This window comes from Aedes albopictus, chromosome 1 (assembly GCF_035046485.1).
Source record: "Aedes albopictus strain Foshan chromosome 1, AalbF5, whole genome shotgun sequence".
NCBI classification, from domain to species: Eukaryota; Metazoa; Arthropoda; class Insecta; order Diptera; family Culicidae; genus Aedes; species Aedes albopictus.
The window spans coordinates 325,784,583-325,812,458 of NC_085136.1; the positions used below are offsets into that span (position 1 = coordinate 325,784,583).

Below are 27,876 nucleotides of genomic sequence, written 5' to 3' on the forward strand. Positions count from 1 at the left end.
TAATGCAGAGTAAAACAAGAGAGCAAGACAATGTCAGGCATGGGAAACACTCACTTAATTATTGCATTACCCTCACGCTCTCCTATAGCGAGTCTGCTTCTAAGAATTTGCTTCTGTTACGTCATTAAACATCGAGCGATGAACAACAAATGATGGCACAATGAATCACTACTCAATCTGAGTGCCTAGGATCAGTATTGTTGAGTATAAATCTCAGTTGGAGTTTTAATTACATGCTACTATTATTTACTTACCTTGTATGCTAATACAATGCCATTGTAGAGCTGATATGCTCTATATTGGCCGAGTAATAGCTCTATAAGCCCAAAAAGCACTTTTATGCCACCGTGGATAATAACGCTCACAAAAAATGGAAAGCAAATTTGCAGCTGTCAAACATTGCTCTCAGCAAGTTGCTTGTGCATGTAAGAACCTTTTTTAATTCTCTCTGGTTTTGTCGGTTGAAAGGTAACCTCCTCTCCTCTCTCTCTCCTCTTCTTGGCGTAACGTCCTCACTGGGACAAAGCCTGCTTCTCAGCTTAGTGTTCAATGAGCACTTCCACAGTTATTAACTGAGAGCTTCCTCTGCCAATGACCATTTTGCATGTGTATATCGTGTGGCAGGCACGAAGATACTCTATGCCCAAGGAAGTCAAGGAAATTTCCATTACGAAAAGATCCTGGACTGACCGGGAATCGAACCCGTCACCCTCAGCATGGTCATGCTGAATACCCGTGCGTTTACCGCCTCGGCTATATGGGCCCTTTTTGAAAGGTAACCGTTACAGGCAAAACCAAAGCGGAGAAAATGAAGAATATATAGTATCGTAGTCACAAAGTGCCTAGCGAAGAGCTGTCGAAATAGTTGAGCACTCTCCAGGATGAATGTAGTAATAATGAACCTAGAATAATGAACCGATTTGTGGGAGCTTTTGGCATAGCCCATTCATTGAGTACCTTCTCATCGCGAGTATTCAGTTTAGTAACGTGAATCAGTAAACACAATCTGATTTCATTACCTGAATATCTTTCGGTGATTAAGGCTTAAAGCTTTCTTTTGTATCACATGCATTGATAGAGGCTGGTTATTTTTGAAACTCACTTCACTTTTTCCAACTTCTTTCCGGTTCCATGGTTTGCAAATTGTTCGAGTCACGTTCAGTGAGCCATACAGTCACTCAACATGGTCCAATGCACGAATTCACTGTCAAAAAAGTCACAAAAGTCAAAGGAGTGAATGCGTTGGTCGATGATTTTTTGCGACTTGACATCGCTGACATTCAAATGAGTGAGTGAGACTTAATTTGCCAGATCAGGTCTTGCTTTTGGGCATTTGATTTGGGGTCAAGCTCCTCGACAGCCCGAAATAAGGGGTGCAAAAGGGCTTCAGGGGCATTGTAGGGGGTTGTTTTTGAAGTTTCAGGAGGATTTTAAGGCCGTTTCCGATAGTTTTCAGAGTTGCTCAGGGAGGGTCACAGGAGCCTTTAAAGGGCAAGTTTCAGGTGTATTTCAATGCATTTCATAGAGTTTCAGGAAGTTTGAGGAAAATTTTATGGGTTTTCTAACAGGTTTTAGGGTTGTTTGAAAGCATTTCAGAGGCGCTTCGAGGGTTTCCGAGGGGTTCCTAGAGCCTATTAAAGGCGTCCCAAGAAATTTCTGTGGCATTTCAAATTTATTGCTGGGATTTCAGTTTCAACGGGATTGAAGAGGTTCAGGGGCGTTTCAGGGGGGTTCCAGGAACCGTTTAAGGTTATTTAAACGAGTTTTATGGGCACTACAAATGGGTGCCGGAGATCTCAAGGACGTTAACTGGAATTATTGTAGTTTCAGGGGCGTTTCAAGAAGTTTCAAGGGTTTTTCTAGAGGGGCCTCAGGAGCCTTTTGAGGGCGTTTCAATGGATGTCAGGGGTGTTTCAAAGTGTTGCAAAGGATTAAAAAATTTTAAGGCTTCGGGAACATTTTAAGGGCGTTCAGGGGTAATTCAAAGGGATTACTGAGATTTCGGGAACGTATCAATACTTAACATAAAGTATCCCAGAAAACCTCTAAAACCCACCTGAAAAACCCCTATTAGTACCCTTGAAACGCCCCTGAGATCCCTTAAAGCACCTCCGAGACCCTCTGCAACCCCCTAAAGCCCCTTGGGGCCCTTTGGAACACACCTGAGACCCACTAAAACACGCCGGAAACCCCTTAAACCAATCCAGAGACCCCCTAGGACCCCCTTGAAAAGCCCACGAAACCCCTTAAGGCTCAATTGAGAATGGAAAATGTTCCAAAACAAAAAAAGCACTTTCCCCAAAACGATCCACAAGTCGAAAAAAATAAGATTGTTTTAAAGAATGTTTTCTTCTTCTTCTTTATGGCTCTACATCCCGATCGCGACTTTGCCTGCTTCAACTTAGTTTGAGCACTTCCACAGTTAATAATTGAAGGGCTTTCTTTGCCTGCCATTGCATGAATTTGTATATTGTGAAGCAAGCACAATGATACACTTTGCCCAGAAAGTCGAGAGTTTTTTTTCCAAACGGAAAGGGAATCGAACCGCCATCTCCGGATTGGCGATCCATAGCCTTAACCACTAGGCTAACTGGAGACCCTAGAATGTCCAATTGTTTATTTAGTCAATAATGGCAATCGGACAAGCTGGATTTGTTCGCTTTTTCGTCATTCTGGAGAAAAGTGCTTTTTCAGTTTTGGATAATATGCGGTTCTCATTTGAGCCTTAAAGGGGGCATACATTTAGTACGTCACGCTAAAAATAAGATTTTTCGAACGCCCCCTGTATGGATGCCCCCAAAGAACCCCTCGGTTCCCTTGGAATTTCCTTGAAAGCACCTGGGCTTTCCTGATACTCCATAGATAACCCTTAAGCTTCCTTGGTACTCTTTTGAAACTGCCTGGGATCCCCTGAAACGCTCTTTGGACCCCCTAAAGTTCCTGTGAAACCTGAAACTCCCTGGGACTACTCGAAAAGCCCCTGACGCACCCTGAAATGCCCATGAGACCCCCTGTAACTCCCATGATACCCCTGGGACCCACTGAAAAGCTCCTGAGACCTCTGAAACCCTCTTGAAATTCCCTGACTCCCTAAAATGCTATTGAGACCCACTGGAACCACCCGGAGCCCCCTTGAAGCATCCCCGTGGCCCTCTGGAACACTCTTGAGACCCTTGAAACACCCCTGAGGCCCACTGCAGGCCTATGGAACTCCTGAAATCCCAAGAGAAGACTCTGAGACTCCCTTAATCGACCCTTAAACCACCTGATACCTCCTCAAATCCTTTGGAACCCCCTGAAACGTTCCTGAGGACCCCCTGAAATCCTTCTGCAATTTCTCTTTGGTCATCTTCGGTATCTCTTTGCATCCTCTGATGTTTCACCTGAACAGAAATTGTTTCGTGATCAACAACTTTTTCGAAGTTCACGAAAACACAGTTTCGTGAATTCTTCCTACCACATATGCACTTGATGAAACTTAACGACCATAGTTAGTACTTTGACTAAAATACATATTTTTACCGGAGAATTCCAAAAGGTTTCAAGTGTAACAGAGCGAAAATAAGAAAAAAATATGGATGCGTTGTTATATAGACCAACTATTTAGCTGTCAGAATTCTGACCGAGTGACTTGAGCAAAATTGAGCAGAAATTAATTAATTGACATTACTAGATTTACTTATTCAACGTTCAAAAACTTTTTCTATTTACTCACCCTACCGTTAAGGCTCAATAGAGAATAGGAAATGTTCCAGAACTAAAAAGCACTTTTCCCCAATTTGATCCACAAATCGAAGAAAATAAGAATGTCCGATTGTTTGTTGTTTGTGACAATCGAACACGGTGGTTTTGTTCACTTTTTCGTCATTCTGGAGAAAAGTGACTATTAAGTTTCGAATAATATTCGATTCATATTTGAGCCTTAAATAATTCACTCATCACCTTAGGCACTCGCTTATCAGTTGCCAAAATTCATTCATTTGCTGATTTCTTCATGATGAATTCACCACCTTCCTAAAACACTTACCTTCTTAAGGTCTCACGTTCTTATTTACAAACGACCTCACTATGTCACTTCATCGCCAACTAATTTACCCACTAACTCACTCACTGAGTTGGTTGGTTAGTGAGTTTGGGGGAAAATTAAATGGTGATGAAGTGAAATAGTGCTGTCGTTTGTTAGTGAGGACGTGAGAAGGTGAATGAATATGTTGATTGTTGAAAGTGAGTTGATGAGGAAGTTAGTTGATAAATAAATAAAGTAACTCTCCAGGAACGCAAATTGACTTACTCATTTGACCCGTGTAGAGGTGAAGTACAGACGATCAAAACGTGATATTGATTTGATTGATATAAGGGGTAAAAGATATCTGAGAAATGTTCCTAGAATATCTGAACAATATCAAAATTTGATATATCAAGATCAAATGAATAGCTTGCTGCAATTAGTTAGATCTTTAAAGATCTTAATATGATCTAATGATGATGTTCCAGGAGTAATTTTCAGTTATTATTTTTAGATCTTTTATCTCTTATATCAATGAAATATCACATTTTGATCTCAATATCAAATTATGCTATTATTGAGCTATTTTCCTCTACCCGCACTTGAAGTAATTAGTGAATTGTGAGTTTATGAGTGAGTGATTTTGTAAATAAATGAGTCAGTTCGTAAGTGAGTTGCTGGTTTAGACGCGTCAGTGAGCCGGTTGGTAGGTAAGTCGCTTCGTTAGTATGTGAACTGAACAGCAGGTGCGTTTCTATATGAGTGACACATCAATCATGCCGTTCATTTAATAACTCATTCATCATTTTAGGTACTCGCTTGACAAATTCCTAAACTCACGTCTTTACTGACTAAATTCCTCATCATTCCACTTCTTTCTTAACAAATTAGTTTTGCGTCTCACTTAAGCACCAACAAACGACTTCACTATTTTAATCCATTATTATCTAAATTACCTCAACCTTACTCACCTACAAACAAATTCACCCACTTAGTTAATTTTCGAACTCATCCAGTCACCAACTGAAACAGTGAGTAAACTGGTTGATGTGAGTTGATGAGTTAGTAATTTGGTAAGTGAGGAACAAGTGACTTGCTGAGTCAGTGTGTCGGTGATTTGGTGAGTGTGTGTGAGCTTGTTTTTAAGTGACGTAATTATTAGAATAAGTGGTTGACTGAATAAATTAACGATCAAGTGAGTTGATTAAATAATTTGTATAGAAATAAGTGACATTTCAACACACGAACACAAGCGTGAATTGTTCCATGCACAAAAATGCACTCCAATTAAAAGGTTAATCAGATTGTATTTGCAAATATTACCCAATTGATTTGGGTAAAACGGCTAAATAACCGGAGTAAGAGTGTACTTGTTTCCAAGTTTCACAACTACATCTACAAAAGAGACACGCACACATTTGAACGTGATGACCACTATTGTTGGATGCATTCAGCATAGCAAAAACCAGCAAAATTAGCTGGTGAACTTTACTAGACTTCGGAAATTCGGAATGCAGTTTCCCAGGACAGAGCAACTCAACGAAGAACGTTAGCTAATCGGCTGTACAAATTACAGCTAGAACCACACGTTACAAGGACTGTCCCACTAGGCTCAAGCATTTTCAGGAGTTGAAGTACAGAAAAAGACCGTTGGAAACAACCTCCTTATGGTTCCACAGTACTTGTATCTGCTTCAGAGGAGCTACTGGCGACATCAGTCAACTACATACTACGAAGTATAACAAAAACGAACGTTTCGTACGCTCAAGTCGTCCAGGGAAACTCAGCCTGGATCCCTAAAATTGTTCTCCGTTGAAGAGTTTATGTGCTTTGCTAGCGAGCTGATTCCCCAATTTCTGAAATTGATAGACGAAGGTAATGCAATTTCTCGTCCACAGTGAACTAATCATCAAATAAGTCTACAATAGCCACCTGTAATGCACTCAAGTTGATGAATGCAACTGCCGTTCCATCTGCTGGTCAACAACACATTGTTCCACGAAAACTACACTATTGTTAGAGTGAATTTGGAGCGAATCGAGTCTCGCCGGAAGCCACCCGAAGAGTAGGAGCGGTGATTCTGGTGAGGAACGGAATCTCAGGGCTGGAAACGGATAACCGAAACAGTCAGGATCTTGGTTCTGGTGGATCGCGCTGTTTACTCTCCCGGTCCTGGTGGACATCATAGCTGTTTACACAAATTGCAGGGCTACGCTCAGACGAGATATCTGCTAGCTCATCAGCACGAACGGATCCTTCTTTATGGCATGAGATATGAATGCGCGGCACAGGATGTGAAATTGCTCAAGGGCCAACGAAGCCTAGACCTAGAAATTTGCATTGTAAAAACTCGTTTTCTCTACTTCTAGCTAGCTATTTCTATTTTTTTTTTACATAACGTCATGAATTTGAGTTGTTATCAGTTGAAAGGTTATCAAAGTCTCAATATTGATGATGTTAAATTTTCTTCTACCGCAGTACGAACTTATTAAGAAATGGCGATGGTAAGTGTCATTTGTAAAGCCATTAGAAGCATGTTGTGGTGACCATTCTCTTGTCTAGATTGCTGGAGTTATACAATCAACTTGTAATCGCACGTTAAGCTTATGCAGAACAAAATTTAAAATTAATCATAGATGAATTTCAGCATTGTCTGGACTAGTACCTCAGTAGAGTAACGTGGGTAGATCACCTTGGAATGGTGCGTTACGGTGTAAGATCTACGATTTCAAGTTTTGATCTTGCTATTTTCCAGCCCGGTTTATTTAAAGGCAGGAACATTCCAGGATCAAGATTTGGTGTACTTTTTTACATTATTTATTTATTTTTTAATTCTATTTATTTTTCACTGCTAATATATCGTTTGTTTCAGAGGGATAGAGGTAAATTTAACCTATATATATAAATAACAATTTTCAAAAATATAACAGTGGAGAACGTATCACAATTTAATACTTTTTTCTATTTCAGATTTACAAACAGGCAATCAGCGATCAAAACGGCGAAGTATCCCTTTCTTTAGAAAGGTCAAGATTACCGTACGATACAGTGACAAGTAGACCACGTTTTCCGCGTTGATTTATTCGTGCCGAGTTCCATAATTTCGGTTTCTTTTTCGAACATTTACGATAATGTATTTTTGTTCATCACACCTTCAACTTATATTACGCGTTGCGAACATTCGCGGAAAATAAATATGTACAACGGTTTTATTATCCGCAATCTTATAACACGGGAACGCGAAAAAAAAGTAATACAAAAACATAGGTGAAACTCAAGTGCAACGATTTTATTTGTTTAGTTGTCCAGTTTTCTCGTAAAGCTACGGCGCGGGTTTCGGTTTTTCAGCATTGGCAGTAACACTAAACGGAATTGCATACAGTTTATTTTCTGACTGAGAAACGATAAGATAAAACGTGCGTCAGTCTGTTTTCATCTGCCGACGAGAACGGTTGCAGAATATTCTCTCACGGTCACTGTGTGTTGTTTCGGCTTATCGCTACTTGCTGGACTCGAAAAGCATTTTGCAGAAAGTGAGATGGTTGAAGTGAAGAACACTGTCAAGTTTTCATTTCCTACGGGTTCTGTGCGGCCTTCCTATGACGAGATCGCGAAATTCGTGAAGAGTTTGGATGTCAGCATCAGCGACATGGATACCCTGTACCGGCGAGCAGAGGACCACAGCGTGTATCTCAAGCTAAAAAATCAACAGGCATTCAGGGCAGCATTGGAGAACAATGCACAACCACTTCGTTTCCATTATGCAAACGGGACGATAGTGGTTGTGCAAATATCAGATGCGGAAGGTAATTATCAGTACGTTCGTGTGTGTGAACTGCCACCGGAGGTACCCGATAAAGAGATATCGCTGGTGCTAGGGAAGTACGGAAAAGTCAAAAGAGTGATACGGGAGAAATTCCCGGCGGATACCGAGTTGGATATTTTCAACGGCGTTCGCGGCGTGTATATTAGCGTGGTTCAAAAAATCGTTTTTGCTCCACACCGCTTATTCGATTCCTAACCAGATTATATGCCTTCTCACAAAATTTGAGCTCATTTGGTTGAAAATTGAGACTGCACAAGCCCGTCAAAGTTTGTATGGGAATTACTATGGGAAAACGATGTTTTTCATTCAATCGACCGTAGCATTTCCACAAGTGCCCTGTTGGATTAGTCGACCCTTGGTACTCCTAGGCTACTCTATATGCTACAACTTTGCCGAAGACCGCATTCAAATCGGACGCCTCATTAATTAGTTATAGATTTGTATCCAACTGGGCAAACTTTAGCTATGATCCTCCAGCTTCCCAGCAGGCAACATTGCTGCATATGGCGCCAAAGATAGCACACTGAAATCATGGCTACTATGTTCCACTGCAGAATGCAGTGATGCCCACCGAATAGTTTAACCATCATGAGTAAAGATTTCGATTCTGGATAAAAATCGGTAACTAATTAATGAGGCGTCCGATTTGAATACGGTCTTCGGCAAAGTTGTAGCTGATAGAGTAGCCTAGGATTACCAAGGGTCGACTAACCCACTAAGGCACTTGGGGAAATGCTACGGTTGATTGAATGAAAAACATCGTTTTCCCATAGTAATTCCCATACAAACTTTGACGGGCTTGTGCAGTCTCAATTTTCAACCAAATGAGCTCAAATTTTGTGAGAAGGCATATAATCTGGTTAGGAATCGAATAAGCGGTGTGGAGCAAAAACGATTTTTTGAACCACGCTAGTGTATATGGATGTTAAATCGGAAATACCGTCAGCGTTGCATTTCCTCAATTGGAGAGGGAATGTTTTCTACTCCGGAAACAAAGACAAGTGTTTCATCTGTAACCAGACGGGGCATCAGATGAACGTCTGTCCGAAGAAAAGGAATCAACGTTCGGTTGAGGTCGTGGATGTTGTACCATCGGTTACGTATGCAGGAGTAGTGAAAGAGGTGGCATCGGTGCAAAACGATAAGGTGGCGGAGCTCCGGAATAACAAGGTTCCAAATGCGGAAGACATCGAAACTCGTGAAGAAAATGTGGAAATGAGAGAACAGGAGTCAGCACCGGGGCCCAAGCCTGAGCAAGTGCCAATAAGAATGTGGAGATCGAATGGCAAGCTCTATGCTCAATACGATGGGATTGCGGCGATAAGCGTAGAAGACGAGACGGAAAAGCAGAAGAAGCGAGATTTGGAGGTAAAAGCGTCTAGGAGCATATCATCTTACAAAGATAAAAAACAGAGAAGCGCATCACGACTATCTTCAATCGGTTCAAAGTCCGACATATCAGATTAGTCAGAGATAGAAAATAGTGTTATATGAAATTGTTTATTAGAATGTAAAGTTGTAGAATTGTAAAACCAAAATAGATTTGGCTCCGTTATGCCCACGTGGCGCCCGAGCCTTCCAAATAAACGAATAAGTAAAAAAAAAAAAAACGTGCGTTATTACGAGTTGATCCGTCATAAGCGTGGTTTAAAAATTATTCATACCCGGTATATAATTAAATTTAATACACAAACATACAATAAAATTATTGTATTCTTCCGACAGCCGGCTGGCGGAAGACTAAATCATATCAAGGGTTGCATAGCTCACATCACTTACCAATGTGAATCCAGATCTATGTAACTTTCTATCCCTTCCCTTCCCACTAACAAACTTCCTTCCTGTGGCAACCGTGGGGATGCGGAGGTACACACGGTCTCTAGTAGCAACGGATGTCACACCAACATTCCTTCTCTTCCCCCGATGACCGTAAGGACGTGGCCGGCGTCGGTACTGACAATATAAAGTTTTGAACCTTCAAAATTGCACATTGAGGATGGAAAGCTACACCCAGGCCCCATCCATTTGGTTCCCTGTGCAATGTTGACTGTTCTGATCAGTAACGGAGTAGCAACTACGAATTGTACGGTCATCTCATGCTCATGCTCATGCTCATGCTCAAGTGAGTTGATTAAATAGTATGTGAGGCCGATTGATGAAAGGGTTGATAGGTGATTGAATTTGAGACCAGTCATACGAGGTAGTAAGGAAGTGAGATGATCAGAAAGCTATATGGAAAGACATCAACCATTCTAGACGAACATTTGAAAAGGGCCTATCTGCTTTTTGTAAACAAACATGTTTCTGCCTCTGCAGGGCCCATCTGCATCCACCCACGCACATCAACAACCTTAACAGATAGCTTGAAGAACACTCTTTCTGATAAGGGTGTTGATGTGCGTGGGTGGATGCAGATGGGCCCTACAGAGACAAAAACATGTTTGTTTACGCAAAGCAGATAGGCCCTTTTCAAATGTTCGTCTAGCATTGTCTTCAACCAAAGTACACACTCATCGAAAGAAATAAAGCCTGTATCCGCAATAATTGGAACACAGAAGTACGGCTGTAGCTATGTAATAAACTGGTAAAAATGGCCAAATAATTGACTGAGAACTATTTGGTGTATGTTTATTATTTGTGCCAAATTTCATAAAAATCGATGCATTACTTTTAACTGTGGATGAAAAACAAACAGACGTGGTTTTAAGCATTTTGTACAATCATGACCAATTTTCATTCGCATGAAAGATGGTTCTTTTACGATACAGTTCAAAGCTCTGTGATGGTAATAATGAAATTTCGTTAGCAGTTATGATACTTATAGAGACACTTTCTTGCAAAATTTCATCAACTTTGATCAATTAGTTTGAAAGCTACTGGTGTTGATAGGGGTGAGTAATAGTGACAATTTTTCGTGTTTTTCATGTGCGATGTTTGCCTATTCATAACTTTTGAATTTCTTTGCCAATTTTCATGGAATTTTCACAGAAGTTAGTTGATTATGTGTATATTATGCCTGCAAAATTTGATGATTATTGGTGTAGTACTTTCAATAGTACAATCGAAACAATGAAGGGTGCTGACTAATTGCTGCCTGAGGGGCTAAAATCAAGATCAGTCCCAATGTATGTTTTGACTATAAAATTGTTGATACCGCATCGATTTTTTTGAAATTTTGCCCATGCAACATATGTAGATTGAGAGGTTTGTGTTCAAAATTTCTGCTATTTCCCTTGACAAATTCAAAAGTTACAGCGCAGACAAGCAAAAGTAGGGGCTGTACAAAATTCAATGGCGTACATTCTACTCTTTCATTGCTACAATAAAAAGTACTGCACTGATTCACATGAAATTTTGTAGGTGAAATGAACACATTTTAAGATGTTATTAGGCCAAATTTGAGCAATTTTAATGTATCTATTGCAGAGTTACAGCTGTATTTCTGTGTCCCAATTATTACGGATACAGGCTTTAGACAGCGCATGCAACGTCCAGTAGCCTAATGTTTTTTGTATTGTTTGATGAAAAGGTTCGACTGAGAATCAACGCACATTCAGTGGCTTTAGACAAAATAGCTAACGCCGCTCACCATGCGGCCTCAATACCCTCACGAGTGGGTTGGTAAGTCAGTGAATTAATAGGTGAGATGTTGAGAAAGTAAGTTGGTGGAATATTAGTAATCAACATCCAAGACTGAATGAATAAGTGATTTGATAAATGAATGAGCTTGTGAGTGAGTAAATTGATGAGAACTGGAACTGGTGAATGTATACTGGAGTTGGTGTGCAAATGAGTTGGTAGAGAAATTAGCTAGTATGTGAGTGAGAAAAGGAGTGAATTGATTAATATGTGACTAGTCCAGGTAGTGGGATGTTTAATGGTTGGATTGATAGGGTGAGTGAGCGAGTGGATGAGAAAATGAGTTGATATAGTATATACTTTGTAAGAAAAGCTGGCTTTTTGCAGTCGTCAATGGGAATCTCACAACCAGTTTTTCATTTTTTCTAGTTTTACCATTAGACATAATTGGCTGGAAAGACGAGATATAACATATCATAAAAACGGAGAATAAGTCGACAATGAGTCAAAAGTAAATTGACATTTACTAGGAATGCATATGGTTTCGTGAGATGAGAGTGAAAGAAAGTTTTCACTCGAGAATATTGATAGAGAGTGAGACGTTAACGAAAACTCTACAGATCGACAGTGAGTCAAGAGTAGATTGGAGTAACTCAAAAGTGATTGTGAGTTGAGAGGGAATGAAGAAAGTGTGTATTTATTTGTGAGGAATGAGTCAAGGTTGAGTTTAAAGTGAGTCGAGAATATCGACTGTGATTAGATCAAAACCGGTAGTGAGCCAACCCACTTAGAAGAAAGCAATTATATGTCTATAGTTAGATAGTACAAGTACTTTGGCTCAATAAGCCAATTTTGGGGTAAATGCTGTTTTCGTCTGAATTGGGTAGAAGAAACTCAAGTTTGGGTTGAATTTACCTACTCTTGAGTATAGTTTTTTTTTTGCTGGAATTGGGGTTTTAAATTTTGAGAAATGTACTGATATTTTGATTTTACCTATACGAAAGAGCACATTTTTCTGAGCCACTATGATATTTTTTCAGATTTTAGAACCTTATTTTGGTACCTAAAAGCAATTTCAAAGAGATTTTTTGAAATCATCTTTTGACAGCTGGACAACTGTTTGACAGCTCCGCTAAGTACAAAATGCAACGAGGGGTGATTCGACAAATAGCTCCTAAACAAACTTCAAACTGATTTTAAAGTAGGTTCCCGGGCACCAACATTCATGAAAATTTGGATTTCGGCTCAGTGTGATATGCAGATTCAGAATATGAAATTATCTCAACACCGTTAAAGAAGCCAATTAAAGGCAAACTACCTAGAGTGAGTTTGATCGATTAACTCAAATTTGAGTTATTGGGCCAAACTATGGAATTGCGTCAAAAGAACTCAAATTTGGGTAGTTTGGCGGCTCCGTGAATGTTACGTCGAGAGAGAAGTGAAGTAGTCTAAATCAAGAATGCGTTAGGAATGAGCCAAAGGTGAACTGAAAGTGATTCGAGAATATCGACAATGAAGAGGTAAAGAAAGGTTGTAAAGAGCTATGTTATGATAAGTCAATTGTCAGTTATGACTAACTCGGAAGTTGGTCAAAAGTGTACTGAAGATTAGTCAATTTGAATTTTCGAAGGTAACTTCAAGAAGACGAAAATAAATCCAAAAGTTTTTGAGGGATTCTGAAGCGCATTAATATTAAGTAGGGAATGAAATTAAAAGAGGCGAGAGTGACTCGAATGTAAGCCGAGAGTGCTTGAAGAGTGTGTCGAGCGATTATGGTTCCATGTTAAATCAAATGTGAGTTAAGAGTAAGCTTATGATTAGAAAGTGATCCAAGCGCATAGATGTTATCAGAAGCAGCAAACGTCTCCCACCTTCTCTATAGTTAACTGCTTTTGATGAAGCCATTTCGTTGTCCAGATTTTATCACGTACAAATAGCCAACAGCCCACAGTGAACAATGAAGTTTTCGTTCTTTTAAAATAGCTTTTTGGTTTGGTATTTTGGTGCTTCTTAATTTTTTCTCTGGTCAAAATAACCAAAAAAGTCTGAACTGATCATAACGCTAATAAATTATCTTCTTCTTCCCAAAATATCAAAAAATCCCCACCGCTCATTCTACAGGTATGGGATGCAAGGGACGCGAAACGTTGCACTACCTTTGCGAGCAGATCCCTGGCGATGCACTACTCTACAGTATGTTCAAGATCAACCCCGAGCCCATCAAGTGTCCACTGGCGGGTAAGTACGCTTCTGCACTGCATGCGTTAACCATAATTTAACCGAACCATTATCATTATAACCATCTGAACATCCCGATTAGAATGAAGTCACAACATTGTGTGTGACACCTCCTTTTGGAAACAACAGAAATTGATACAGTTTTATTTTAAGTATTTTATATGGGAACATTCATACTAAATGATAAGAAAATTTGTTTTATTTGTATGAACGGCTTTATATCGAATTTCGCTTTATTTTTTCAAACAGATATATAACAAAATTTGTTGGAGCTGAATATGAATATATTTGCTTATAACATAATTGTAACACAATTTTAATAGAATTTGTTCTGTTTTTGTAACAATTTCATATTAAAATTTGTTAGATTTTTGACAACATGATGGTTTTTGATATTTTGATTGTTTCAAAGATTTTTATAAAAAATTCTAAAATAAATAACAGAACTTGTTATAACTGTGTTATTTTTAGAAACGCTTATTTAAACCTATCTTGTTTAAACCACCCTAGAGCTGAAAGTCCCCATATTAAAGTCAATAATGATTATTATATTAAAAAAAAAATGGTTAATTTTTTAATCCAATCAAGGTAATTGTTACACAAACTTTACAGCTTGTTAAAATTTTGTTATTTCCATCTGATCGGGATACCCACTGCCCATAATAGAGAGAACAAATCGGACGCGAGCCTTTTGATGTGGTGCAGTAAAGTGCGATGGGAAACCCAGGAAAATGTGATAGCACACAGTACTACACCACTGTCAGTAATCGCATAACAGCCCCACATGAATAGGAAACCCACCAAATATGGAACTGATATGCGCGACAGTACAGACAATGCAGGACCGGTGGTGATGGTGGTAACGACGGTGGCGAATGCCCAATTCTAATTTCAATTAGCGCAAGCTTGTTCCACTTTTTGACAGGACGATTTTGGCAGGCAGCCCGCAACCAAGTCATACGAAAAAGCGCCGAATTGGCGAATCGTTGTTGGCAGGTTTTTTTTAACAACTTCACTTCTTTCAGTAGTTTTTGGAGTGCGTGCATGTTGCAAATTACGGCTCGGATGTTGCCGCTGCGTCGCACCGTCACGTTGCTGCTGGAACAAGTACAAATTGACCAGGACTGATATGAAAATTTATGCAGTCCCGGCCGGCCGGTGGCGCGCGGTGGTTCATAGGTCGGAAAACAGAGAATTCATAAATGAATGGAAATGAATCAATTAGTATCCGTCGTGGCGCCAATCAATAGTTTATGGTTGATTGGTTTTTCAGCTACTGTTACGATGTTTGATAAGCTTTTTGGATACTTTGTGGTGCAGTTTACGAACTGCAACTGACGAATTAGGAAGAAATTTCTGAAATTTCGCCCCCCTTGCTCGCTGCGCACCACGTCTTCTTGTACCGGTCGGATGACTCTCGAGAACCATTTTAGTCGGGTTGCTATCCGACTTCCTGATGACGTGATCCTCCCACCGTAGCCTCCCGATTTTCGTGGTATGGACGATGGTTGGTTCCCTCAGCAGGTGATGCAGTCCAAGTCCCGTCTTTCATCTGCATTCCGCCGTAGATGGTACGTAGCACCTTCCGTTCGAAAGCTCCAAGGACGCATTGGTCCTCTGCACGTAAAGTCCATGCTTCATGCCCATAGAGGACTACCGCCGGTCTAATCAGCGTTTTGTTGATAGTTAACTTCGTGTTATGGCGAACTTTATTCGATCGTAGAGTTCTGCGGAGTCCAAAGTAAGCACGATTTTCTGCTACAATGTGTCTCTGAATTTCTCTGGTGGTGTCGTTGTCGGCGGTCACCAGTGAGTCCAAGTACACGAATTCTCCGTCGATAGAAATTCGGGGTGGCGGGCGCGGTGATTCCTCCCTAGAGCCCTTTGTCATCATGTACTTTGTCTTCGACATATTAATGACTAATCCGATTCGCCTGGTTTATTCTTCAGTCGAATGTACGTTTCCGCCATCGTCTCAAACTTGCGAGATATAATATCAATATCATCAGCGAAACCAAGCAGCTGGACGGACTTTGTGAAAATCGTTCTACTGGTGTATTACACCTTCTAAGGCGATGTTGAACAGCAAGCACGAAAGACCATCCGACCTTGTCGTAACCCTCTGCGAGCTTCGAAAGGACTCGAGAGTGTCCATGATACTCGAACTACGCACCTCACTCGATCCATCGTCCCCTTGATCAATCGTATCAGTTTAACCGGGAATCCGTATTCGTGCATAATCTACCATAGCTGGTCTCGATCGATTGTATCATACGCCGATTTGAAGTCGATGAAAAAGTCATGTGTGGACACGTTGTATTCGCGGCATTTTTGCAACACCTGGCGGATGGCGAACATCTGGTCCGTTGTAGCGCGTTCACCCATAAATCCAGCCCCACGAACTCTCTTGCAATCGGTGATAGACGGCGGCATAAAATTTGAGAGAGTATCTTGTATGTAGTGCTCAGTAGTGTGATCCCGCAATCTAAAACAGCTATGGATTAGAGATAATCACATATAGCACATAGGGGATTGGACTTCATTGTCAGCACTACAGGTAAACAAAATTGTACATTACCTAAATTCACAACGAAACGACTTTTTCCATCTCAATCAGATACCTGCGTGAACTTGTTGTTGACAATGATTGTTGTGAAGATTTTCTGCCAGAAAGTTGATTTTAAACGAGTTCACTGCACCTAGTCCAGTGCCAATCCCCGGAACCAGTGCTGAACTTCCAGCAAAGTCAGATGGAAAATCCCTTCGTCACCCATCTTTGTGCTGACTAAGTGCAATCGTCTGTGAGTAATAACAGTTTAGAGCTCTTGTGTGGCTTCAGAGTGAAAGTGAAACTCATTAACTGTGAATCCCGTTGCGGAAATGTTGCGGAGATGATTACTTACGGAAGTGCGTTTGGAAAATATGCGGCAAGTGATATTTTGATTTGTTTTGTTGTGAGGTGCCGGGAATTGGTGCGGGTACCCAAGTAGTTCGAAACTCTACATCATTAATTAAAAAACCCTAATTAATTCACCTAGCGGTGATGCCTTAATATATCCAATCTACAATACTCAAGTCATTTAGATTTTTTTAAATCATTGTTGGACATTGAATATCTTCTACTAGTACTAAAGAGATCCAAAGATCTAAAACTACATAAAACAGTCGCCGTATTGAATTTGGCACGCCGTCTAGGATTTTCTGGTTACTAGTTTTGGACGAAGTCCGACACTCTTCCGCATACAAATTATAGTCATATTTCATGGTTTAAGGTTGAAGGATTCGTCATTGATATCACCGTCATCATTGAATTTTCGAAAGCAGTTTTCTTTTTCAAAAAACACATGTTCGTTATGAAAATCTATTCACTGTATTCCAAATGGGGAATGGAATACAGTGAATGACAATGACGAATCCTTCAACCTTAAGAGACCTAGTAAAACATCGGAATTCTTGGATTTTTTTAATTCAAATTTTGAGCTCAAGACATTTTTCCCATACCAAATATGCCCATATTGTAAGGTTTCAAAACTCCACTAAATAGACTCTAGCTCGAGAGATGAGTCATCATCTTGTATTTTGGACCGCCATTTTCGATTCTTCGGTGACCTGCATAAAACAGCTGCCATCTTGTATTTCTAGCAGCTTAACACTTAGAAAAAAAAAACATGTAAATTTGCGTCACTTGCATGCATATATACAAGCGGCATATATGACGTAAATTTAAAAGCCCAAGAGACGTAATTTTCTGTCACATTTATCTGAATTTTTCGTCATATGAAATGTAATGATGCACGATTCACAAATTGTTTACGTCACATTTAACTCAATTTTACAAGAATGACGTATTATTAAATCAAAAGACCTATAAATATACGTCATTAAATTGCTTACGTTCATTAGATTCTTTGGTCACCATTTATGGATTACGACACCAAATATATCCATATTGCAAAGTTTTAGCTAGAAAAAAGATAAAATTCGGCAACTATGAGCAAGATTACCAAATTTGGAGTGATTTGATATGTCGCATGATAGGGTTTTGTGTAGTTTCGCGGTGCTGGTCCAGATCATTATGGTCATAGTTTCGGAACGCCTGCACCGATCCGAACCATTTTCAATAGCAAACAATAATGCAACATTTCGGTTCGATTCGTGCAAAAATCAAAAAAAAAATGCCAATGGAAAGTGCTTTCAAATTGAGTGTCCTTAGTTGTACACATACATACATACACACATACACACAAACACACATACATACATCATTATTTCCCCTCGAAGGAGGAGAAGGTAATGTACTAAATCTAGGAGAGTTTTTTCGTGGATAGGCCAGAAATCGAGGCCCACATCGTGCTGAAAACACACTGGCATGGAGCATGGGCGTGAAACAACACAGTCGATTAGTCGATTTTTAAATTCCTAGTTGCATGAAAAAAATATATATAGGCATCATTTCAATTCATTTAGAATAATAAAACCCATAAGGTACACCGGGGCAAGTTGAAACGGGTGGGACAAGATGAAACAGCGGGTTATCTTGATGATCATCATTAGATAGTTAGTAATGGAACTACCATAACATAAACTTTGTGATTCAAACAATCTTTTAATGAAGGTGTTGTGGTAAAAACGAGCTGTGAAACTGGCAACACGGGCTGATAATAGATCAAGATAGTAGTGAAGTCTAATACAGTTGGTATAGGAAGTCGCATCTAAAAGGCGTTAATTTAACACCAAAATGTATGTATATATTTATTAGAATTTAAGATATGTTTAATAAAAAAGAGTGAATTTCAGCATTGAAGCTGCAAACATGAATGCTGCTGTAAATAATTGGTGTATTCGTCGATGTTGACTTTCCTCCCCAACAATCTTCAATGATTTTGGGTATCTTGGAATAAGTGCACCATGGATCCCAGACAAAGGCTGGAGCAGTTGGAGAAAGAGAGCAAGCAATGGCGCAAACATTATGAGGACGAGGAACGACGTATAAACGAAGAATATGAACGTCGTGAAGCTGAAATCGATGCAGAGTTTAAGGAAGCTAAGAGGAAAATTCAGCTAGAATTCCGCTTAAAGAGAGAGGCGGTAATAAAGCAATACAGAGAAGATAATTCGTGTCAGAAGAATGTGTGCCATAGTTCTACGAGTCAAGGTGCCTGCAATATCAATCAACAAATCAGTGCACCTACTTTCTTTCGAGAAATATCAGCACATCAGTTGATTTCTATAAAGATATCGGTAGAGCAAAATACCAATACAAGCTCACTACATGGAATACGAGTTTCTGTGGCACGACACGTATCATTTGTCTTAAATGGACATGGCAGATTTCGTCGTCTTCGCTACACAGACTACCGAAACAAAAATATATCCAAAATATGCACCACCGGGATGTATGTGCTTAAAAGGCAACCAACTATCAAATTTCTATTATGTGGAACTCTGTGTGGAACGGTGATGCTAACAAAAGAAAAAGTTTGTGCGATTTTCGATCCCGGTGGGAGCCGTGTTTACAGTAGACGTAGTGTATTCTTTCATTCAGGTAGCGATGCGCACTGTGACGATGCGACGTTTTGTGCGGTCCGTTTGATCGAGATAAATGAGTCATTCCATGCGAATACGGTAGCAAAATCGATCAGCCTTGTTACCATTTTCACGGGTGGGAGAATGTTGTGGTAAAAACGAGCTGTGAAACTGGCAACACGGGCTGATAATAGATCAAGATAGTAGTGAAGTCTAATACAGTTGGTATAGGAAGTCGCATCTAAAAGGCGTTAATTTAACACCAAAATGTATGTATATATTTATTAGAATTTAAGATATGTTTAATAAAAAAGAGTGAATTTCAGCATTGAAGCTGCAAACATGAATGCTGCTGTAAATAATTGGTGTATTCGTCGATGTTGACTTTCCTCCCCAACAGAAGGAAAAATTTCCAAATTCTATTGGAATCTATTTCAAAACTTCGCGTTCCATCTTGCCCCACCCGTTTCAACTTGTCCCGGTGTACCTTAGGTAATTCTATCACCTTACCCTGGCAACCACACACCAATGTGTGAACCCTCTGTCAACCATATCCCACCAACACTCCGACATCCGCATGAATTTATGCAGACGCAGAGGTATATTCGGTCTGCTCTGGATACAAACGATTGCAATCATCACTTCCTTTCGGTGTGATGTGGATACAAACGATTGCAATCATCACTTCCTTCCCCACATTGACCTGCATCCTGACGTGGCAGGTGCCATTGTCGCCTAAAAACAGAAGATCATCAACGCTCACATACACTGAAGATGCCTGCTAGCCCCCGGCAGACATCTCATTGGTTCCTTATGTGAGTGTAGCTGATCTGGCGATACTGGAGTAGCATCTACGGGCGGTCAATCAAGCTCAAGCGAAAAAATAGCCATTTTTTTAATCAACCGAATGAAATTCCTAAAGAAAGTGGCGAAGGAGCTCCGGAGGAATTGCCGACAAAAATTCTAAATATCATTTCGAAAAAAAATTCAATGAAATGGATAAGTGGCCACTTTCCTCAGAGATTCAGGTTCAAGGAGTATCCTGGAAAGAGGCCAAAGTTAATCAAAAATGTAGAAATGCTCTCAAATGAACTAGTTTCTGGATAACACATATATGATGTGTAGCATACTTGGTTGCATAATAAAAAAGACACTAGATCGTTTTCAGCCAGAGGTTACACAGACTGAACGATAACCAACATGAGATAACACACGAAACACTTAGTGATCCAGTGGAGAATTTTACGTTTGACGAAAAATTTCCACCGAACAGAGCGGGAATATAACCCATACTCAGAGGCTTATGAAACGGTCAGATGAGTCTCCAAGGGGCTTCAGGGGCATTCCAGGGGGTTGTTTTAGGGGACTTGAGGAGCCTTTTAAGGTCGGTCTGTCAAGTTTTGTTGCCATCTCAATGGGATTACGGGGAATTCTGGGGTATTTCAGAGTCATTTCAGAAAAATTTCAGGGGGTTTCAGGAGCATAGAGGTTTTAAGGGCATTTGATATACTTTCAGGGCGATCCAAGAGGCTTTCAGAGTCTTTTTGGGGGATTTTTGGAGCATGTCAAAGGCGTCTATTCTATAGGGATTTCAGAGACATTTCAAATTAATTATGGGATTACGGAGGTTTTAAGGACGTTTCGTGGCAGCTCAGGCAAGGGTCGTATCACAAATCTCGTAGGCACAAATTTCCCACACAGAGGTGAACGTGCCGCTTGAGCCACTTTTCTGATACCTGATACCTGAAGATTCGTATCCGAAAGGTTCAATAACACCTTTAAGGAAAAACGTCTTGAAAGGCCGCTTCAGCAGTGCATCAGAGCTTCAGGCGCACAAATCTCAAGAAGCAAGCTTCAAACAACAGTGAATTTTATTAATCTGTTCTTGCTCAATACGCTTAAAATAAGTAGCTCAGGTGCGCTGGTTTTGTTTACGAAGAGATTTGTGCTTTTGAAATCGTGAGTAGGTGCCAAAGTCGGCCATTGTGGCGGCCATTTTGGGATTCTAACAAGTCTGTCCTTAAATCAATGGGCATTTCAGGAGCGTTTAAAAGGATATTGTAATGGGGTCTCTGAAAATCCTCTGAAACTTCCTAAAATGCCACTCCCAAACCCCCACGAACCCCATGTAACGTACCTGAGATCCTTCGAAACCCCCTACAACTTCTCCGTAACGCTCCTGTAACGCCTCTGAATTCTGCCGAAAATGCTCTAAAGCTTCCTGAAATACCTCCAAAATCCCCCTTGTGGGCTTTGTGGCCGTGCGGTTAGCGGCGTCAGTCGTCTAAGCGTTTCGAAAGCCTCGGAGTGCGGATTCGATTCCCGCTCCACACAGCAAATAATTTTGTAATACCCAGGCGCGTAATTTCTGGCGATGTATCCATTTTTGAACGTAATTTCATTCGCTTACATCGTTTTCCAACATTTATCACACTCACTATGTACAGCCTGGTTGGCACAGAAAAGTGTCAACAAACCCATTTCAATGGATATTTAGAAGCAGTATCATATTTATCACTTTCCTTCTAACTCGGTGAAATATCCGAGAGGCAAGGGATACGGCTCACAATCAACGGATCAGTGTACGAATCCATGCCAATATTTTACTTATATATGATTCATCAATCGTTCCGGTTCTAGCGATTGCTAGACCCACTTTCAAGCTGCGGCGGCTGATTTGCTGCGCAGAACGGTTGTAATTTTTACATCAATTTTACGACGTGACTGATGTGCATCGAAAATGATGTGATATTACAAGATTTTTTTTTGCTGTGCAGTCGGGGAAAACTTTTCGTCAGGCGGAAAATTCTCCATTGGGCCACTGGGTGTTATGTGTGTTGTCCGTTGTCTCGTGTATGTAATGTTCAGTCTGCGCAGCCCCTGGCTGAAGACGATGTAATGTCTTTTTTTTTCTCCTTCACGGAACCTAAGTAAACCACCTGAGCCCCTTCGGAACCTTCGGAAATGCCTGCGTAATGCCTCTGAAGCCCTCAAGACCCACTCGAACCCCATGTAACGTACCTGAGATCCTTAGAAACCGCTGAAAACGTAGCTGTAACGTCTCTGAACCCCCCTGAGATGTGGTGGTATCCCGCTAAAACACTTGGGACCACCTGAAACGCCCATGCGATATTTCTTTCTTCTCCTCTATAAACACCCCTGGCCACCGTTGCAATTGTTCAGGTATCAGTAGGTCGGCTCCAGAGGCTAGGTTAGGTAGCTTTCCCTCTTTTTATGCAGGAAATAATTAAAGGCGCATAAATTAAAAGTGATTGAAAATAATATGCATAAAAAGAGGCTATCCACGGGTATCTTCTAAGACTCTTTAAGGTACTCCTTCACAAATTCTTATAAAAGCTTCTGCTGGGATACTTTATGAAAATCCTAATGAATTTGTTTATATGCTTGGAACTTTCTCAGAACTTAGTTTCTTCTGAAATTTTTCTAGGTTATGATATACCGCTTGGTTATCTCTTATAAATCGATAAGATTTTTCGATGGAAGTACTTCTGACTTCTAGGACTTCTTCAGGAAGTAACTCCCTCGTTCTCGGATTAACCCAGGTGGACCTTTTTTTCTGGAGTTTCTTCAAAGGATCTTTGAAGAATTCCTCCACCAGGATTCAAAATTCATTAAAAAAAATCATTCTGGGTGACCAGACATCCTCTTGAAATTTTCCCAAAAGTTGTTGTTGAGATTCACCAAGACTTTCTTCCCACAATTCCTGCAGGATTTTCTCTGATTCTTTAGAATCCAAGAGAATTCTTTCAAGATTTTTTTTCCCAGATTGTTGAAATCCTTTCAGTTAAAGCTTTTTTTATTTCATCAGGAGTTCCTTTGAGATTCTTTCAAGAGTTTCTTCAGGTATTTCTCCAGAAAATCCTTTTGAAACTCATCCAAATATTGTTCCTCGAGGTCTTTGTAGGATTTCCACAGAAATCCTTTTTGGAACTTGTGTGTATTAAGAGTTCTTTAGGAGTTCGTATAAGGAACATAGATTTTGAATACCTTCAAAAGATTATGCTGGATTCTATCTTTATTCGTCTTTGGAATTTCTCCAGAGTTTCTTACTGTGTTTACTCCAAGATTATAGCATTGGGTTAGAAGTACATAGCTCTAGCTCCTGTGCATCCAAAAATTTGCGCTGTCGTAAATTTTATGTGTTATTGATGCTCATCCAGAAGTTCCTCCTGAAAAAAATCATGAGTTCCTTATGGGAACTCCTCAGAAGTTCCTGGAAGGAATTCTGAAGAGTTCCATCAAATAATTCTGCAGGAGTTCTTTCAAGAAATTCTTCAAGAGTTCTTTGGAAACCTTTAGGATCGACGGGAATCCTCCAGGAATTGCTGGAGAAATCCTTAGATCGCATTGCGGGATCCCAGTTCTGTTCTCTTCTGACTTCTGTTCTCTAAAGGACCTTATTCTTGACAGACCCTGCTCTTTAATTTCCCAAAGCAACCTCTGAAGTATTTCCTGGCAAAACTTCCTGAATAACTCCTTTCAGGAATCTGTTTGAATCCGCAGAAAATATACAGGGGATACTCAAAATAACTGGGACAGGTAAAATTTTCACTTTTCAAGAAATGTTCAAATCGCTGCAACTTTTCAAAAAGGGCATCAAATATTCTAAAATTTTTACTGTAAGTTCATCAACTAGTTGTGTATCAGTGGTCAAAATTTGGGAAGGATTGGGCCATTCTACACAAAGTAATAAAGGTTCTAGAAAAAGGTATAATTTTCCGATAGCCAATTTTGAGCTGTTATATCTCCGGATTCAATGAACCGAATGCAATGAAATTTTGATCATTTATGACTCATATAATGAGCTATTAAAAACATTTGAATTAACTTAAAATTCTTTACACGAAAGAAAATTATTTCGATTAGATTATTTTTCTAATATAACACCAATTTTTCCAAAACTTCATCATCGTTTCAAAATTTGAGATAGTAATTATAGTTCATTTAAATTTCCTTTAATTGAATTGAATATATTTATGTTTCAAAGAAAAGCAACCAAATAGCTTTCAATAAATTGAAAAAATAATGGGATGCATATGAAAAATAGATAAATTTACTGAAAAATTCATGGAATAAATGAAATCGCCATAACTTTTTTTCTTAATAATAATTTAAAATTAAGTCAACTGTTTTTCAAAGTTCATTATTTAAGTCATAAATGATCAAAATTTCATTGCATTCGGTTCATTGAATCCGGAGATATAGCAGCTCAAAATTGGCTATCGGATAATTATACCTTTTTCTAGAACTTTTATAACTTTGTGTAGAATGGCCCAATCCTTTCCAAATTTTGACCACTGATACACAACTAGTTGATGAGCTTACAGTAAAAATTTGAGAATATTTGATGACCTTTTCGAAAAGTTGCAGCGATTTGAACATTTCTTGAAAAGTGAAAATTTTGCCTGTCCCAGTTATTTTGAGTATCCCCTGTACCTATTTGATTTACACGTGTGTAAATCAAAAATGTGCCACTGTTCGATCACTTTTGCACATTTTGAACGCATTGTCATGCCTACGAACGAAAACATGTTGTACTTTGTATACGCAAAGTTCAGCATATTTGTAGTTCTATGTCAAAAATTGAACTCAATCCACCAAAGTAAATCATAGTTAGAGCATTTCAAAATTGGTCACTTTGTATGAAAATCAGCGTTTATCTTGCATCACAGTGTACATAATACCAAAATAATTAAGACAATTTTCTTCAGGCAGTTACGAGGTATTGCTAGGTATAACAGTGTGAAAACGAAGAACTTTTCATCATCATCATCATTCGATCATCACGCCACCTCTTTGAATCTCGCAGCAACTTCATAGTATTTTTTCCTATCGATTTCCAGGATCCTTCACCTTCACCTACAACCGAGGCCACGGGGAGTGCCGGAGTCCGATCTCCAAGATGGACATGTGCACGGAGGACAGCAGGCTGCTGCTGAACTTCCAGGCGTGTCCGGACGTTGCGGGCACCGAAAGTACCGTGGAGGAACTGACCTGCCTGGCGGGATGGAAGGATGGCAACTCCCGATATCTGGTTGGGCTGGTATCGCACCACCACGCCATTTCCAACGAGGACCGGTATAGGTGCTTTGTGTACGCGAAGATCAGCGGATCGGGTAAGATGATGATGTTTTGTCTGAGAAGAGGTTTCAATAATCATCTCGTTTCCATGGAAAACAGGTGCACCGAATGCCGATGCCGAGTACAAGCTGGCCCAGTCGGGCGATGCCACCTGTAACGGGTTGGACAGTGCCGAGGTCGGTTCGCGTATCATGAGTCTGAAACGGGCGCCGATGACCGAGCGGTGTGACTTTCCGGCGTGGTTCAAAGGCCCCCGTCATTGGCACGCGCTGATGGGCAATGCGAACTTCATATTCCACGCGAGGTAAGTGGAATGCGGGAATGGGATAATGTGTGCGAGCTATGGGTTCAGTTCAGCTTTCAGTGCAATCCCACCATTATTGGTTAACGTTGAACTTTTCGTCATTGAAATCATCGTCATCATCAAACATTTGAAAGCAGTTTTTTCGTTCAAAACAAAAGTTTTTGCTATGAAAATATATTCACTGTACTCCACATGAGGAATATAATGCAGTGAATATATTTTCATGATCCTTGTTTTGATTTGTAGCGAGAAAACTGCTTTTTATTTTCCGAAAAATGATGACGGATGCTTGAGCCTTAATTGATTGGGGGATTTTTCCTCTCGTTTTCAGTGACGGATCGTTGCATATCGTGAAGCCAAGTGGCTACATGGAAGCGCGGGCCCTGTGCGAGCAGATCAACAAGCAGACGGCCACCGAGATGATGGCCGTCGTTCATCACACGACTGGATGGTAAGTGAAACTGAAAAATCTCAGCTCAATTAAACGTAATTGACGATTGATTGTCTCCCCGGTTTCTTACCATACAGCACATCTGGGTACATGTGTGTAATGTTCTATCGACGAGATACTCACGTAGCGGAGCTACAGATGGGAACACCCGCAGCTAGGCTAGAGGATGCGTGTACGACTGAGAATTTCGACGTGCATCGGACGCCGTTTGTTACTTTATTAGGTAATTGCAGCCGAAGAGGCAGTAACCGAGCCCCTCGAGTTCGTCAATCAACGCTAATCAACTTTATTACTCTTCCACCACCGTCTTGCCACGAATCTCCACAGCTAATAACCCCGAGACGCAGATCTGTCCCATGGAAGGATACTACTCAATTAAAGGTTTCCTCATTCCTTCGTCGACGATTTCGCGGCACAAGCGAAACCACAACAACAAGAGCCGGATGCACCGGCACCGGGAGGTGGTCAGCTTCCGCAACCAGGAAAGTGCGGACGGCTACTACAGCAACCTGGAGAAGCGGAAAGCTTTCTCGCGTATGAGGCGGACGGCTGCTGCTGCTGCTGCTGCCAATGTGGCGGCGCAGCCTAGTGATAATGTCACACAAGACTTTTACAGTTTAGGTGAGTATGGGCAGCGGAATGCAATGTACAATGGGAGGAATGTGTTGCTTGTAGTTTTTTTAATCTATGGTGGTCTCTCCATACATGGTTTGTAGAAAGATAGGATAAAAGGAAGATGCAGGCTGTTAACAAGTCACATTTTAGGCACTTTCTCATTATATTTGAACCAGTCACTAAAAATCCCTATTTTAAGGCATTCCAGATAACGTGACTATTTCTGTAACATTTGAACTTCTATGCAAGTAGGCTCCTTTTAGGTAAAATATATTTAAAGTACCTTCATTAACCCTCGTTAGATGTTAAGCTACGTGTTCCACGATCGCGTAGTGCACTTTCAGCGAGCCTGTCTTTAGAGTCTTGTTTGTATGTATACAGAACAGAGAGAGTACTTGAGATTAGGATAATGGTGGTGTTACGGGAGTTCGGAAGGGAAAAATATCCGAAATCTTCGGAGCAGCTCGCAAACTCATTTGATATTGTGCAAATCAGCTTTAAGCTGGTAGAATACGTTTTTATTACATTTTAGTCGTTGTGGTAGATTCGAATTAGTTAGTGAAACTGGCAGCACTGATATGATTCTACAGTGCACAGTTGATTATTGTTATTTTGATCAGTTTGGAGAGGTGGATATAGCGCGAGTAGAAATACCAAAACGTAAGAATATTTGATATAGATTTAGGAAAACTTGTTATTAATAAATTAAATTTCAGCATTGAAGCTGCTACAATAAATGCTGCTTTCGATAATTGTGTATTCTCGCGAATGGAAATAACCCCCCTCAACATTAGTTTTCATTTCACTTAAACTACTTACTAGTATGGGACACGCTTGTATGGAAAAAATAAATCCTCGCTCCAGTCGACTTTTTAGATCCCATTTAGGTCCCATATGAACTGTACAAAATTTCAGCGCAATAGGTGAAACTATAATTTAGCGCAAGCGGTTCAAAGTTTGCATAGGATTTACTATGGGAAAAGTTACACTTTCAGATAAAAAATCCCAGAGGTCGCCCTTTGTCTCCTTAATTCAAATCGATCAACGCTTCTTGTATAATAATCATTTGTGAAACTTTCCTTCGAAGACCGCAAAACGATTGGATGCTTGTGGAAAAAGTTATTGATTTATTACCGATCAGTGATCCAACGAACGGCTTTTTGTTTTGTTTTATTAGCAGCACTGCTACTGCCGTTGTTGCATGGGGTGGCGGGAGGCATCACCACCCC

The 27,876-nt window shown here is 40.2% G+C and overlaps 1 protein-coding gene across 2 annotated transcripts in view; it reads left to right on the forward strand.

Annotated features, from left to right (window-relative positions):
- The window catches only part of LOC109402928 (uncharacterized), an 82,529-nt gene that overhangs the window by 42,042 nt on the left and 12,611 nt on the right, over positions 1-27,876 (forward strand). For both annotated transcript variants that reach the window (XM_062847260.1, XM_062847261.1), the window contains exons 5-10: positions 13,533-13,649; positions 25,040-25,312; positions 25,377-25,581; positions 25,913-26,032; positions 26,110-26,255; positions 26,360-26,653. In XM_062847260.1, coding sequence (XP_062703244.1) covers positions 13,533-13,649; positions 25,040-25,312; positions 25,377-25,581; positions 25,913-26,032; positions 26,110-26,255; positions 26,360-26,653 — 1,155 coding nt within the window. The remainder of the gene's footprint in view (positions 1-13,532; positions 13,650-25,039; positions 25,313-25,376; positions 25,582-25,912; positions 26,033-26,109; positions 26,256-26,359; positions 26,654-27,876) is intronic.